Genomic DNA, 14,611 nt, shown 5'->3' on the forward strand with positions numbered 1-14,611 from the left:
TGAAGTGTCGCTGTAGAAAAGTTTGGCGGGAAAATGACAATTTTCATCAGAACATTTTCAGTTTTGCATTAAAACGTTCTTGTGTTTGTTTGAGTTGATGAGCGAATTCCTGAAGAGTTGTCGTTTATCCTCTCAGCGATGAATGAGGCTTCTTCTTCTTCTTGAGGTCTTTTGACAGTCGCGTCCTCTTCTTCTTCTACTGTTTGTTACAGTGGTGTGTGACGTCGCCTCCACCACCAGATTCACTGGCTCCAGATCAGCTGATGGAGGTGACGTCAGCAGTCATATCAGGATGTTTTGGCTTCATTTTTGTACAGCTGGAGGAAGTGGAGACATGTTGGCCATCTTTATATAATGATGCCGAACTCGAGGCTTCAGTCAGGTTTCATTTTTTATTTGTCAGGCTTCAGGAGCCTCAGACTGAGTCCTCAGTTGGACTTCAGACTGACGTGCAGGTGAATTAAAGCCTCTTTGAGCTCAACATCAACACAGGAAGTGGACGGAGCTGTGGAGGAGCATACCTTAACCCACGTTTAACAAGGCCAACACTGTTCTTGGCAAAAACCCACCGCCGTTCCTTTTTTCCCCACTTTGTGGTTTGGACGGGGTTGTTGTGGACTCAGCTGAGCTGCAGGCAGAACTCACTGCCACATTTAAAGACTCCACACACCTCAGATTTAAATCAGCTCAGGTGGAAATGAGGCTTAAAATGTCTTTAATGGAGCAGGTTTGTAGCAGCAGCAACATTATGACAGCAGACGCAGTTTTCTTTCTGTCATTCAGCAAATATTTTCTCCAAATAATCCCCCACCACACACACACACACACACACACACACACACGCTCGTTCAGCGTGCTGCGATTACTCTGAGGATGAAGGAAACTGTAAACGTTCAGCTCATCATGATGAGGTTTGTTTGGTGCCTGCAGCTGTAATTTCAGGAGTCGTCTGTCCAGGACTGAAGGCTTCGGTTAGCATGCTGGAGGGTGAGGAGGGTGAGGGGGGTGAGGAGGGGGAGGGGGCATTCTGCAGACGGCGGTGGAAAAAGCTCAACATGACCATGAAATGTTGGGAGAACCTCAGCTGCCATGAAGCTGCGTCTGATTGGTGGAAATCCAGCTGGAGTCTCAGGACTGCTGGAGGTCGACTGTGACGTCACCTCACGTCTCACGTGTCTGAGCAGAAAAGCTGCACTTGAACGCATCGCAGAGACGACAGCCGATAGCCAATCAGCTCGTTCTTTCTGAGAGACAATAACTCCATTGGAGCAGGTGGAGGTAGTCTGTATCTTTTCAAAATAATATCCGTCTGTCTCAAACTACGCAACTAAATCTGCCCACGTACTTAAAAGCGTCCTTTACGTTGGCAGGGATGTTGATCAGTCCATCCAGCAGAGGGCAGCTCTGAGTCAAGAGTTACTAACACCGACTGTGGAGGAGGAGGAGGAGGAGGAGGTGGAGGAAGAGGAGGAGGCTGTGTTAGGATGTTCTGTCAGGTGACTGTACGTCCTTTCTCAGACCGGATGTCCAGGTCTTCGTCGTGTCCTGAGCGACCGGCTGCACTGCCCCCTGTGGTTTCCAGTGGAACTGCATCCTTCAGTCATCACTGTATTTAGATGTGTCTGCATCACACGTGGAGGATCATCACACTGTTTCTGAACCAGAATCTTCTCTCCGATCTCCAACATGCTCACACTGCAAAATAAACACTCATCACACACGACAGGATGTAAGATTATGTTCAGGGATGTGTTGTCTTTTCCTGAGAGACTTGATATTATCACGGCAGCTCTGCTGGCAGCTCAGGAGGTTTACGACCCAATCAGTGAACGACTCACATCAGCAGAACTTCTGAGTCTGACTTGGGGACCAGCCGAGGTCCAGGACCAGAACTCTCCTGTGATTGGAAGACCAATCCTGGTTAAATCTGCCTGATACTCCTGTACTGAGAGAGCGCCTCGACTGGAGTGTGTTTGTTGACTGGTGTGTGTGTGTGTGTGTGTGTGTGTGTGTGTGTGTGTGTGTGTGTGTGTGTGTGTGTGTGTGTTACGTCACCCTGCTGCCGGTCCAAACCCACCAGGATCAGTGTTTCCCTCGACAGCTGCTTCCACTTACTCACATAATACTTTCTCTCTCTCCCACATCATGATAAAGCCCCTCGCTCGCCCTCCCTGTCTGAATTTGTGTCTTGTTGTCGTTTTAACGTGTGTGAAAAACAGAAGACACGTTCAGCGTCGTCAGAACAGAACCTCAGAGTTGGGTCCGTCTTCCTTCCTTCACATCAGCTCCTGCAGGGTGAGAACTTCCCGTCTGCAGCACATTTCTGTCTGATTGTTCATAAAAACGCTCTGACTGAAGTGGATTTGCTCAGATTGGAGAACATATCCAGTTTTCCTGTTTCTCACATGCCGGCACATCTTTCCATCCATCCGTCCCTCCAGCTCCGGTTCCTCCGGGGGGGAAAATCCCTCCTGATACGTTGAGGTTTTTGTTTCCATCACTGCAGTGCAGCGTGTTGTCGTGGTGCTGGCGCTGCTCGGGCAGTTTTTCCACTGGGTTCTGGTAACGGTACACTGGAAGCTTCACCAAACAGCTCTGCAGTGGAAACAGTGAAAGATGCTGAGCTGCAGTTTGAGAGTCTCTACGACAAATATCACAAGATGTCAGGAGAATAACTCACGTTGATCCTGTCAGAGAGTCTGAGGGGATAAAAACTGAGTAACAGTTTGTCTGATCAGCTGATTAAATGTTGTCGTGATGAAACTTCATGCTCAGTTCTCTGTTGTGTCTCGGTGCTCATGGTCCAGTTTGGTTCAGGCACAAAAAACACTTGGTCATGGTAAAGAACACAAGATAAATCGTTCTGATGTCTCGTCAAAGTTTCCAGTGGTTTCATGCCTGAAAAAGTTGAATTACTATCAGGAACAGTGGCCTCACCTGCTTTGACTTCTAGTACCGGCTGGAAATTGTCCCCAGGTTTTACTTAAAAACATCCAGAGGCTTCATGCTTGTTTCGGTCTTGTTACCACTAACAGAGAACGTACAGTGTCCGGATGTCTTGTTGAACATATTCAGTGGTTTCATGCTAACGAATGTTGAAACACTGTCATGAGCAGTGGTCTCTGGTTTGTCCTGATGTCTTGTTAAAACATGCAGTTTTGTCGCCACACACACAGCTGGAAAACATCCAGATGGTCCAGATGTTTCACACTTTCAGCTCCGACGACTGAATTTAGATTTTTGGGTGAACTGTTCCTTTAAACAGAGAAGATGAGAACTTGACTTTGGTTTCTGACACGTCTGATGTTTCTGTCATATTTCCAGCATGGATCACTTTGTTCCGTCTCGTCCTCTCAGATTCTCTGTTGTGTAAGAAGAGAATTATGTGGTTTCTGCTGATCTCGCCCTCTTATGTAAGACAACAGGGCGGCTCAGTTTAACATGGCCGGTATGCTTTTATGTGACAGCGGCCCTCAAGACCAAGTTCCACTTGTTAGAGTTCATCGAAACAGAGTGAAACTAAAGGAGGGAGAGTCATCTGAAGCCTGGAGGACTCATGAACGATCCAGCTGTGACTCTGTCCACATGTGGGACTTCTGTTGGACTGTGTTTCCTGTTTGGGGGATTAAAAAAGCTCTGAGGTCGTCGTTTCTGTTCAGTGACAGCAGGACAGGAAGTGTGTGACGGGATGTTTGACCGTTCAAACCAACTCAGAGGAAGTGTGTGTGTGTGTGTGTGTGTGTGTGTGTGTGTGTGTGTGTGTGTGTGTGTGTGTGTTGACGTCATGTTGTTTACAACCAGGGTGGGAAATTCCTGCAGCAGCAGCCAGATGTTGCAGCAGTTTGTCTCCAGGACAGTTTGGCTGGAAGCCGACAGTCAGATCTCGACATTACAAACATCCTTTAACGAGTTCCTTCAGCCAAACATTTCATTTCCTGATGAACTTTTCTGAAACTGTCTGAACAGCGAGGCTGTGAGCTGAGATTTACCGCGTCGCTGTCGTCTCAGCAGAATCCCGTCGGCCTCTCTTTGGTCTCGTGGTGTCAGAGGTGTTGTCTCAGCCTCGGTCCGGCTGCTCGGTCCCATCAGGATCATTTCCACGACGCTGCTCGAGCGCTCAGCCCACAAACAACAACTGCTGCTCAGTTTGTCTTTGAAATACTTTGTTCACCTCAGTGAGTTCACTGAACAAGCTTTCACATTCCTCTGCGGCTCGGCGGCTGCAGGTCCAAACGGATCAGCGAGTGTTAACCTGCTGCCAAACCAGTCCGCCTCTCTTTGTGTTTTCATCTCTGACATGAACTTCAAACTTTAATCAGGTTTTCAGAACAACAAGAGAAACATTGTTCTCATGAAACAGCTACAGGACAAGAAGAGGAGCGAGGTGATTGAGTTACGCTTTAAACGAGTCACTTCTGATATTTAGAGGACGTCATGTGACAGATTTAAAACTCCTTTCTGTTCCTGCAGACACACCGTCTGCTCTTAAACTAAAGGTCAGCAGGTTTTCATCCTATTTTTGTGGTTTTGGCAATCCCTCCGATCAGATATGATGTTTGACGTAACAGTGAAACAATGTCAGGCCGAGCTCGGGGCTGAACCACACTCGGAGGCTTGTTGTCCAATCAGACGCAGCCACAAACTACAGACTGCTGATAAACAGACAACTGCCTGCAGAGCACAAACCTCAGAGAAAAGCAAGAAACTCAGAAAAAAGCTCCATTAACAGAAAAGCAGCAGAGAAACATTCAACACAGCAGCGTTCTGTTTGTTTGTCAGAGAAAAGCTCAGAAGCGTGTTCAGATCTCAGTGAGCGGAGGTGTTCGAGTTCCTCTGCTCTCTGAAACCTTTACATGTTCTCTGCTAAAACAACAGATCAGTTCAGGCTCGTTCAGCCTCAGTTTGCTCTGTGGTCTGACGGAACCACCGAGTCCAGCTGGATTCTGTGTTGATTCAAACGTATGACGAGTTGTTCTGCAGACACGAGCCTGACAAACACTCAGCGTTACTCTGATTGTTGTTTCCATCACGTCTCGTCCTCTCGGCTCAGATCTCTGCTGCTCCTTTTATCCTCCGACATGATTATTCTCTGCTTGTCGTTTCCTTTCAGTCGGAGTTTTATCTCAGAAGAAAACAACACATGTTACTTTAATGGACTCATTTAGCTTCAGTCAGCTGTGAAGGACCATCAGTGTGCTGAGTGTTTTTCAATGGGAGGCTTCAGAACCTGACAGAAGGTCTTCAGTCATTAAGGCTCCAGACTGACTGGTCAACATGTGTCCAGATCCAGATCAGACACAAAAACCTCCCAACAACAACCAACAACAACCACCAACAAACAACTACCAACAACAACCAACAACAACCACCAACAAACAACTACCAACAACAACCAACAACAACCATCCAACAACCAACAACAACCAACAACAACCAACAACCAACAACAACCAACAACCAACTACCAACAACCAACAACAACCAACAACAACCATCCAACAACCAACAACAACCAACAACAACCAACAACAACCAACAACCAACTACCAACAACCAACAACAACCAACAACAAACAACCAACAACAACCAACAACCAACTACCAACAACCAACAACAACCAACAACAACCAACAACAAACAACCAACAACAACCAACAACCAACTACCAACAACAACCAACAACAACCAACAACCAACTACCAACAACAACCAACAACAACCAACAACAACCAACGACAAACAACCAACAACCAACTACCAACAACAACCAACAACAAACAACCAACAACAACCAACAACCAACTACCAACAACCAACAACAACCAACAACAACCAACGACAACCAACGACAAACAACAACCAACAACAACCTTTCATTTTAACTCTGCTTCGTTCTCATGTCAGAAACTGTTTTCTGTCAGCAGCGCTGTCCTTCATCTGGATTTAGTGTTATTACATCGTATTTTTATTGTTATTTTATAGTTCCATCAGTTGTGTCAGTGACACATTCAGTATCAGACCCTCCTGTTCTTCTTTGTTGGTGTCACAGTTAGCATGTAGCTCTCCTTGAGATGTGATGGATGTCCGGGGGGCCACGGGGCCTCGCTGCAGCAGCATCTGGAGGCTGAGTGAAAGGACCGACGCCGGGCACTCGTCACTGCTTTGTCCTCTTTCTGTCTCTGTCAGAGGACAAAGGAGGACACACACACACACACACACACACACACACACACACACTCACACTCACACTCACACAGTTGTCTGGTTGGGTTTCAGAGCTCTGTGAAGTTTGTCGCAGTGACAAATGTTGTTATGCTTCAGATCATTAAGATCGTTTAGTGTCCTGGTCCCCTCGCTGAGGACGTGAGGTCTCCGGGGGTTTCTGAGGGGCCCCAGGGAGTCCCCCACAATGTGGTCTGGCCTGGCCTGGACTCGTTTTATTTACCTCCTGAGTCCTGCGAGCATGTCTTAAGAAAAGCTTGAATTCGTTAGAAAGTGGAAATTATGTGTCCATTAATTTCCGACAACAAAGCAACAAGTTTGACGTTAAATTGTTGTCTTTGTTGTAAACAGTCGGTGATTAGGTCTCCACGCTCCAGCTGTGATGGTAATACTTTATGTGATTACAGAGACACTGAATCATTGCTGCTGTCATTGTCCCTCGTCTTCTGTCGTCGTCAATCAAATAAGATTTTTACTTTATCAATAATCACACAGAAACAGATTCAATTCAAACTGCACGTTAGTTGTGAAAGAAGCGACAGAAGTTCACAGATCTGCCTGGTTCATTGTGAGGATCTTTAACATCGATTCAGACTTGGTGACAAAATGCCGTCACTTTAAGGATCTATAATCAATATCTGTTACACTACCAGTGTACAAACTGATGGTGGGGTTGTTTGTAGTGACGAATCTGCAGCTCATAGTGAGTTTCAGATCATTGTTTGTTTTGGTTCACTCAGCGCTCTCATGGAGTCATTTTCAGATAAACAAATCCGCTGATCACCACAGACACAGTTTGAAAATATCCGGTGAACATCGCGGAGCATTTAGCAGCTAAAGAGACAGATTTTTTCTCTCAGAAGGTGGTGGAGACCAAAAACAGAGCTAAAAGAGAGAGAATACTGGAGCTATAAGATAAACACTGACTCCATCATCTCAGTTATCTCAGTGTTGGTGTAAAACGTCTGATGAATGGAAGTTAAATATAGTTTTTTATAACTAGCAACATAAAATGACAACGATGTGACCGACATGTAAGAACAGAGATGTAAAAACACAAACGGGACGAAGAGGACGGACCGACTGAGGACTAACTCTGATTTATTGACAGTGAGCTGCAGATAACCTCCTGCTGCTTAAACCAAACTACATTTGAGCTGCCATCAAACCTGATTAGACTCTGCAGCAGCGCCTCAGTCCGTCAGCCTCCACGACACCCACAAACACTTCATTCAATTAACCGTCAATTAGAGCGAAGACCTGATCCATCACAGCAGCTGAACGGCCTGCTGGGAGACCTGAGGAGGAGGATGGGGGTGCAGGGACGACAACCTGCCTGTTAAATCCTTCATCCTTCAGTAGTCTGCTTCTTCAGCTGACACATCAGAATTAAATGTCCCCATTTTACATTTCTGGAAACCACAGACATCATATCACGTTCACACTGCATGTTTATGAACTGACTTCCATGTTGAGGTGACTGCATGGCCGAAACATTGGGACAGTTTGCAGTCATTAACTGAGATGGCTGCGAAACCAGAGACCACTGCTCAGGACACTGCGTCAACGTTTGTCAGCGTGAAACCACTGGATATTTTTAATGAGCTGTTGGGACGTTTTCCAGCCAAACACAATATTTTCTAACCCAGTGGTTTTTGTACGCCGGCTGACTCTGATTTGCGTAAAATAGCCTTGAGAAGTAACTCTCGTCAGTTCTGTAAACGTGAGTGAAGGTTCATAAGTAACGTAGTTAGATGCAGACTGAGCTGCTGTGTTTGATGAGTGAGAACTTGTTGAACATGCAGCAGCTTTACTCCAGCACAGCAGCTTTACTCCAGCACAGCAGCTTTACTCCAGCACAGCAGCTTTACTCCAGCAGAGCAGCATCAGAACAAAGTGGACGCTGCGACCCAGTTAAGATAACGGCTGCCTTCCCCGGTGGCTCTCTGAGCTGTTGGTCATCCTGGACCGGCCTCAGTGATCCCAGTGTTTCTGCCTGCAGCTTCTTCTGGATGTTTGAGGCTCTCCAGAGGAGGAAGCAGCTGCAGCGGCCACACCAAACCCAACACTCGGCCCCACCTGAGGCCAGGGGCCCCGCCCGTCTGCCCGCCGTGCCAGGACAAGGACCCCAGTCAGCCGGGACAGGAAACAGACCCCAGCCACCCCCCCCAGCCCAGGCACACTTCCTCTGATGGGGGGAAAGTGGCTGCTGGCTCCAGCCCCCACCACCAGCACCACCCTGCTCCTTATCGAAGCTGTTCCCATGGGGAGGTGGAGCGCTCGGTTTGCTCCAAAAACACAACACAACGCCTCCCCTCCCCCGCTGCCGCTGCACAATTAATCCCAAAGAGAAAGTTCAACAAGGGAAAATGATTCAGTCTGGAACAAGAGGAAAGTCTGTATGATCCACATCCACATGTTGTTTCTGGATCGGTCCAACATTTCACTGCTGCGCTTACAGTTGATGATTCACTGAATTTCTTCTGAAATGTCACCTTGGACTCGACGTGATCGTCAGTTAAAGATTAAATCTGTTGATCAGAAAGAAATTACTGATAAATTAAAGAATATGAAAAGACTTGTTGCAGCTCTGAAACATTAACCAGGTCAAACTTAACATTTATACATTTGTTCGAGTCGCCTCTAAACTGAACAACAAACACTTTATTATAACGAAGTGAACAGAAGACGAGAACTACAAAGTGAGACGGCCGCTCGCTTTCTGTTCCTCTCTTGAATTGTTGCTGTGATGAACTGATGCTTCGCTCTGTGTTCAGAGTTTACTGTCGCTCCACTAACAGTTAACTGCAGCTGCACGACCTTTGGTTTTTGGGAGGTTAATGTTACCCGTACCGGTACCAGAACTACTTGAATTGGATTAATCGATGCATCATGTGGCTGAACACACCTTCATCAGTGTGTGTGTGTGTGTGTGTGTGTGTGTGTGTGTGTGTGTGTGTGAAGCAGCAGTGTGAGTCTGTGTTGTGTATCTGCTGCTGCAGGAGGTGTTTCAGTTTCCTGCTTTTCACCGCCGATCTGGACTTCCTGTTTCCTGCGTCCTCGCAGCCTCAACACAAAAGCTTCATTACACCGAGAGAAGAAACAAACACGAGTCCGTCTGTGGGATCTTTGTGGATTAAAACGTCCTGCAGCTCGTTTTCTGCTCAAATCTTTGAATCTTTGATATTTTCCCTTAAATTATTTGTTTGCATTTTGATTATTTCAAACATATTCAGCACTTTTCCAGTTGGTGTTAATTAGTTTTTTGTGGATTTTGAACAAGTCAAAGTCCTGCAGCTGTCTCCATCTTAATTGTGTGCTGTTACCATGGTTACGGGTGTCATGTGACTGCAGGGATATGACAGACTGACGCTCATTATCAACTCTGACCTGCTGCCTGTCTGTCATCTCCACCTACCTAGCATTAGCATTAGCATTCTCTCACTGAAGCGACTCGCTGTTTAAAGAAGAGAAGCTGAAATGTTGGAAAATGTTATGATTATTTTTTTTTGTGAACGTCGAGAGGAAGATTTAAAATCTCAGAGCTGACTCAACGTGACACGTGAAGCTAACGTTAGCGGCGCAGCAGCTCAGCTTGTTATAAATGTGTTCATGCTGTCTGCATGTTTGTGTCGCTGCGTCCAGTCGAACTGACGGACGATTGTAGACAAATTCATTCCAACATTCATCAGATTTTACTGACACAGATTGTTAAATGTTTTATTGAATATGGTATTGTTGATATAAAACTGGCTGCTGGAGGAAACCGGTGACCAGTCGGTTGCAGCTCGTTTTCAAGTCTTTACTTTTTATTTAGTTTGAGTCTCGTTTTATTTGCATAAATCACACACAACCAGTTTTAGCTTCACACTTCTCGTGGATGAAATAAAGATTTGAAATGGCGGTCACTCAGTGAACAGGTGTCATTCCTCCATACAAACCTCGATCTGCACTTTAATCAGATTCTTTTCATTTCAAATCTGATGAATTCCTTCAATATGTCGGCCTCACGCCTGCCGGGGGAGGAGGGGAGGAGGGGGGGAGGGTGAGAGGGGTGAGGAGGGTCTTTGTCCCTGAAGAATGGGAGGGGTCGCCCGTGGCGGGGCGTCCTGCGAGCCGGCAGATGGCCGATGGGACGAACAAACAAAAGTGGAGGGCAGACTTTGTCCATTCAGAGAGGCTGCGGGGGGAGGGGCGGAGTCAGGGGGCGGAGCCAGGGACGGTTTCCACGACGTTCAACTTTCTGATGCTGACATCTGTTATCATAACCTGAGATTAACCTCAGAATAAAGCCAGATTTCAGTTTTATTCATCAGATTTTCTTCCCTCTGATAATAATTTAACATATCTGATGTAATGGATCAGAACCGAGCTCCAGGGCTGACAGGAGGACGCTGGTCCAACAGGTTTTACTGTCACGGCTCCTCGTTGTAGTTGTGGTCCAACAGTCAATACAAACTGTGACGCTCTGCAGCAGTTTTGCTGTGAACGTCTGAAGCTTCCTGAGCTGTGGACTGTGGTTCTGATCCAGTCTCTTCTTCTCTCTAAGCTTCCCGTCAGATACTGCAGTCCCTGGTTCAATGACAGAGGTCAGAGGTCGCGATGCATTCGAGGTCAGCAGAGCATTGTGTTGCCGTCGGCGCTCCTCTCTCCTCCTGCTTCCTCAGCTCGGCCCTCAGAGACAGGATGGGCGTCGCCCTCCTGCAGCTCGCTGTACGAACACACTGAACCTTAAGTCGCCGTGACCTACGACCTCTCGCCCGCTCGCTCAGGAAATGAGCCTGAGAGCTCTTCGTCGTTCTGCCGGAGACGTCTGACTGGTGATGATGTTTGTTGTGGTTTAGATTTTATGTAATAAAGCCGGCAGGAAGACGGACGGCAGGTCATGAAGGTCTGCGCTCGACTCTGAGGACATGAAGTCCAAGAAAACCTACAAACGTGTTGGAGTCAGGAGCGATCTTCACTTATTAACAGTTTCACACTGAGGACACATTTATTTTAGTACCAGAGTGAGTCTGAGGACACCAGATGTTTCTCAGTCTCATGACTCTTTGGACTCAACATGTGGGTGTTGCTGCTTTTATCTTCTCAGAACTTCTTTCTTTTCTTCTTTTTACATCATTATGAATAATTAAAACATTGTGGGGATTATTGGACTGTTGATTAAAGTGACATGTTGCAAAGACCGATTGCTGTCAACATCGTATTTTTGTCTTCTGACATTTTCAGTGTTAACTGCTTGATTGTAAACGTCTTGTTATATATAATGTAGATAAACCTGTAGTCTGCTGTCTGTGTGTGAAGCTGAACACCTGGAGTCTGCTGTCTGAACAAAACAAAAACAAAAAGACATGAAGGAAACAGAGAGAGAGAAAACGAGGAGAAAAATCGCTTCACATTCCAGAAAACCCAAAATAAACAGAGGACAGAGTGAGTCTGGTTTAAGAGACGTCATGGAAGAGGAGGAGGAGGAGGAGGAGGAGGAGGAGGTTTAGACAGAAGTAAAGTCTGTGTGCTGAGGCTCATGAAGCTCCTCCCTCCCTCTGTTCTCCCCCAACAGATGAGCCGGCGTGAAGAAAGGGGGCGAGCGACATAGACAAACAGAGAGAGAGAGAGAGAGAGCGAGCAGCTGGAGGCGACAGAGCGAGCTTCAGTAGTAAAGAGAGAGAGCGAGCGAGGAGGCAGCAGGACGGAGCTGCTGAGTCCAACAAACAGGTAAAACTCTTTATTCACTTTATTTAAAGTAACTCTGTGTTTCACTCGTTACTGCAGATTCTGATTGATTCTGTGATGTGATGAAGGACAGAACACATGAATGACCTCAGAGGAGGTGTGATGGCAGCAGCTGGAGCTTCTGTCTGAACCAACCTGAGGAACAAACACCTGAACACACAGACGAGCAGTAGTAGTATTCACAGTAAAAGTACTGCAGTGAAACACAGATAGATGTTCTGTTGTATTTGTTGACTGAACTCACGTGAACTTGTTGTTCTGCCGTCTGCTGTAACGTCTCAGCCTGATGCTCAGGTGTGTCTGTGCTCTGTGACATCACTGCTGCAGGTAGAATCAGGCAGGATCCAGGTTTTAAACTTCATCTTGGTTGATCTTCACTTCCTGTCTCAGAACGAATGCGGGGAAACAAACTGTTGTGTGCAGAGGAATGAAAAGTTGAACATCAGTCACACAGTGAACGAACAAAACATTTAATATCTAAAGCACCAGAACAAACAGGACTGGCTGATATAATGTGTGTTGCTGTTTGTGTTTGTGTGGTTCCTTCTTGAGTTATGTGTAGCTTCTGCATCGATTGTTCCTTACGAGGATCCAAATCAATTAATCTTGACTTCAGGAAACGTAGCATGACAATACGACCTCGACTGAACTCAAAGCTGTTTCCAGATCGTTCAACCGAACCACATGGCCGTCATCACCTGAGCTCAGTCAACACTCACATATTTATTTGTTTGTACTTTAAAAGAGAAAAGTAGACTTTAGCCACTACTAGCATAATGCACCGACTAAAAACTAAATCTAGGGGTGAAAAAACACATTGTAAATAGATTCATATATTTCTATACATTTAAAGGTGCAATATGTAGAACTTTAGTCAAAAAAATCTATTAAAATAATCAACAGAATATGAAGAACGAGCAGTTTTTACATTATGACGTCTATGTATTGCACTGCAGAGATAACTACTGATGCTAGTGCTAGATGCTAATCTGTTAGCCCTGTGCTAGCACATCCTGGCTAATTGAGCTAACAGCAGCTGCAGTCAGAGGGAGATAGCAGCTCCTCATGTGCATGACTGTGAGTTCAACAGGTGACTGATTATCTTCTTATAATTATTCTCTAACCCCCGAGCAGGTAAATGAGGCTCTGTTAACATCAGAGTCTAATTATTTTATTATCATTATTATTCTAATTGTCTGCTTTCTCAGTAACGGACAGAACAGCGGCTTCTCTGTCATTGACGTCCCATGTTGATGATGTCATCCTCCTCCAGGTAACCATGGGAAACACAGACAGCCACAGCAGCTTCGTCTCTCCTGCCAAGTCCTCCTGCACAGTCAGGTTCTCCTCCAGGAGGGAGGAGGTGCCGTCAGCTCGCAGCTGGTGGAGGAGCAGTCAGGGAGGCAGTCGGAGTCGGGGGAGGAGCTACCAGAACCAGCACGCCGCGGGCCCGCCGTACACCTCCTGGCATTACGAACCCAGAGGAGGATCCAAACTGGGAGCCGGGTCTCCTCAGAGATACTCGAGGGGGGAGCGGCTGCAGGGCGGCTGCAGGAGTTACCTGGAGAACGGCGGGGGGAGCAATCGTGAGAGCGGCGGCAGCCCGAAGGTGCTGCTCAGCAAAGATGGCAGCATGAGGGTGGAGTTCACCAACTCCAGGGTCGTCCCCATGGAGCCTCAGGGGCTGGCCGGCCTCCCCGCCACCACCTCCACGTCTCCACCGGTCGCTGAGCCCTCCCTCCGCACCAGCAAGGGCAGCTCGCTCAGCTCCGACGGCTCCTGGTACGACTCGCCATGGGGGACCGGTGGCGAGCTCGCTGACAACGTGTTCGTCAGCGGCGGGTACACCACCTACTCCTCCACCCGCACAGAGGAGACCGCCACCACCAGCAGTGGGTACAACACCTTCTTCTCAGCCCAGGTGGACATCTCACCAGGATTTAACTCCAGCCTCCTCTTCCCCGCGGCGGAGACCAACGAGTTCACCTCCACCACGGGCTACAACACCTGCTCCTCCGGGCGGACGGAGGACAGCGGCATCGGGGACTCTGTGATCCTGCAGCCAGACCTGATAGACTTCAGCCTGGTTTCACCCTCCTCCGCCTCGCTGGACAACGTTTACTCCAGCCACAACACGCTGCCGGCCTTCCCCACCGCACCGGACGCCTCCCTGCAGCAGGCGACCGCCTTCTCCTGCGCGGCGCTGCTCGATGACGTCATCCAGGAGGAGGAGGGGTCAGGAGGAGGCGTGGAGCAGCTTTACTCCTCCCTCACGCTGCCCTGTCGCAGGGCCGAGCTCGCCAACACTTCCTCCACCTCCACCTCCACCACCGGGAACAACCGCAAAGACTTCCTGAAGAGCCGAATCAGACGGCTGAGCGACTGGACAGGAAGTCTGAGCAGGAAGAAGAGAAGGATCCAGGTGAGGAACAACGACCGCGTCAGAAAATACAAACTGACTTTAATCACTTGGATGTAGAAGTTATTGTCATGAAAACACCTGAACAGATTTTAAATATCTAATATTTGACATCCATGTCCAGTATAAAAGTACTGTTCTTTAGTGATACTTAACATATTGATCATACTCAGTTTGTCATTAATGAGATCACTGTTGAAACAAGCTTCCGTTAAACGAGTCGAACATGAACTCAG

At 47.3% G+C, this 14,611-nt stretch overlaps 2 protein-coding genes across 3 annotated transcripts in view; both read left to right on the forward strand.

The window, feature by feature from the left end:
• Window positions 1–14,611, forward strand: part of LOC115574089 (NACHT, LRR and PYD domains-containing protein 14-like) — a 915,401-nt gene that overhangs the window by 368,573 nt on the left and 532,217 nt on the right. The gene's annotated exons all lie outside the window — the stretch shown is intronic.
• LOC115574084 (T-lymphoma invasion and metastasis-inducing protein 2-like) overlaps window positions 1–14,611 on the forward strand; it is a 40,265-nt gene that overhangs the window by 8,520 nt on the left and 17,134 nt on the right. For both annotated transcript variants that reach the window (XM_030405324.1, XM_030405325.1), the window contains exons 2-3: window positions 11,784–11,938; window positions 13,230–14,378. In XM_030405324.1, the coding sequence (XP_030261184.1) occupies window positions 13,236–14,378 (1,143 nt within the window). In that variant the 5' untranslated portion in view covers window positions 11,784–11,938; window positions 13,230–13,235. The remainder of the gene's footprint in view (window positions 1–11,783; window positions 11,939–13,229; window positions 14,379–14,611) is intronic.

The sequence above is a fragment of the Sparus aurata genome, chromosome 22 (genome assembly GCF_900880675.1).
Source record: "Sparus aurata chromosome 22, fSpaAur1.1, whole genome shotgun sequence".
In the NCBI taxonomy this organism is placed as follows: Eukaryota; Metazoa; Chordata; class Actinopteri; order Spariformes; family Sparidae; genus Sparus; species Sparus aurata.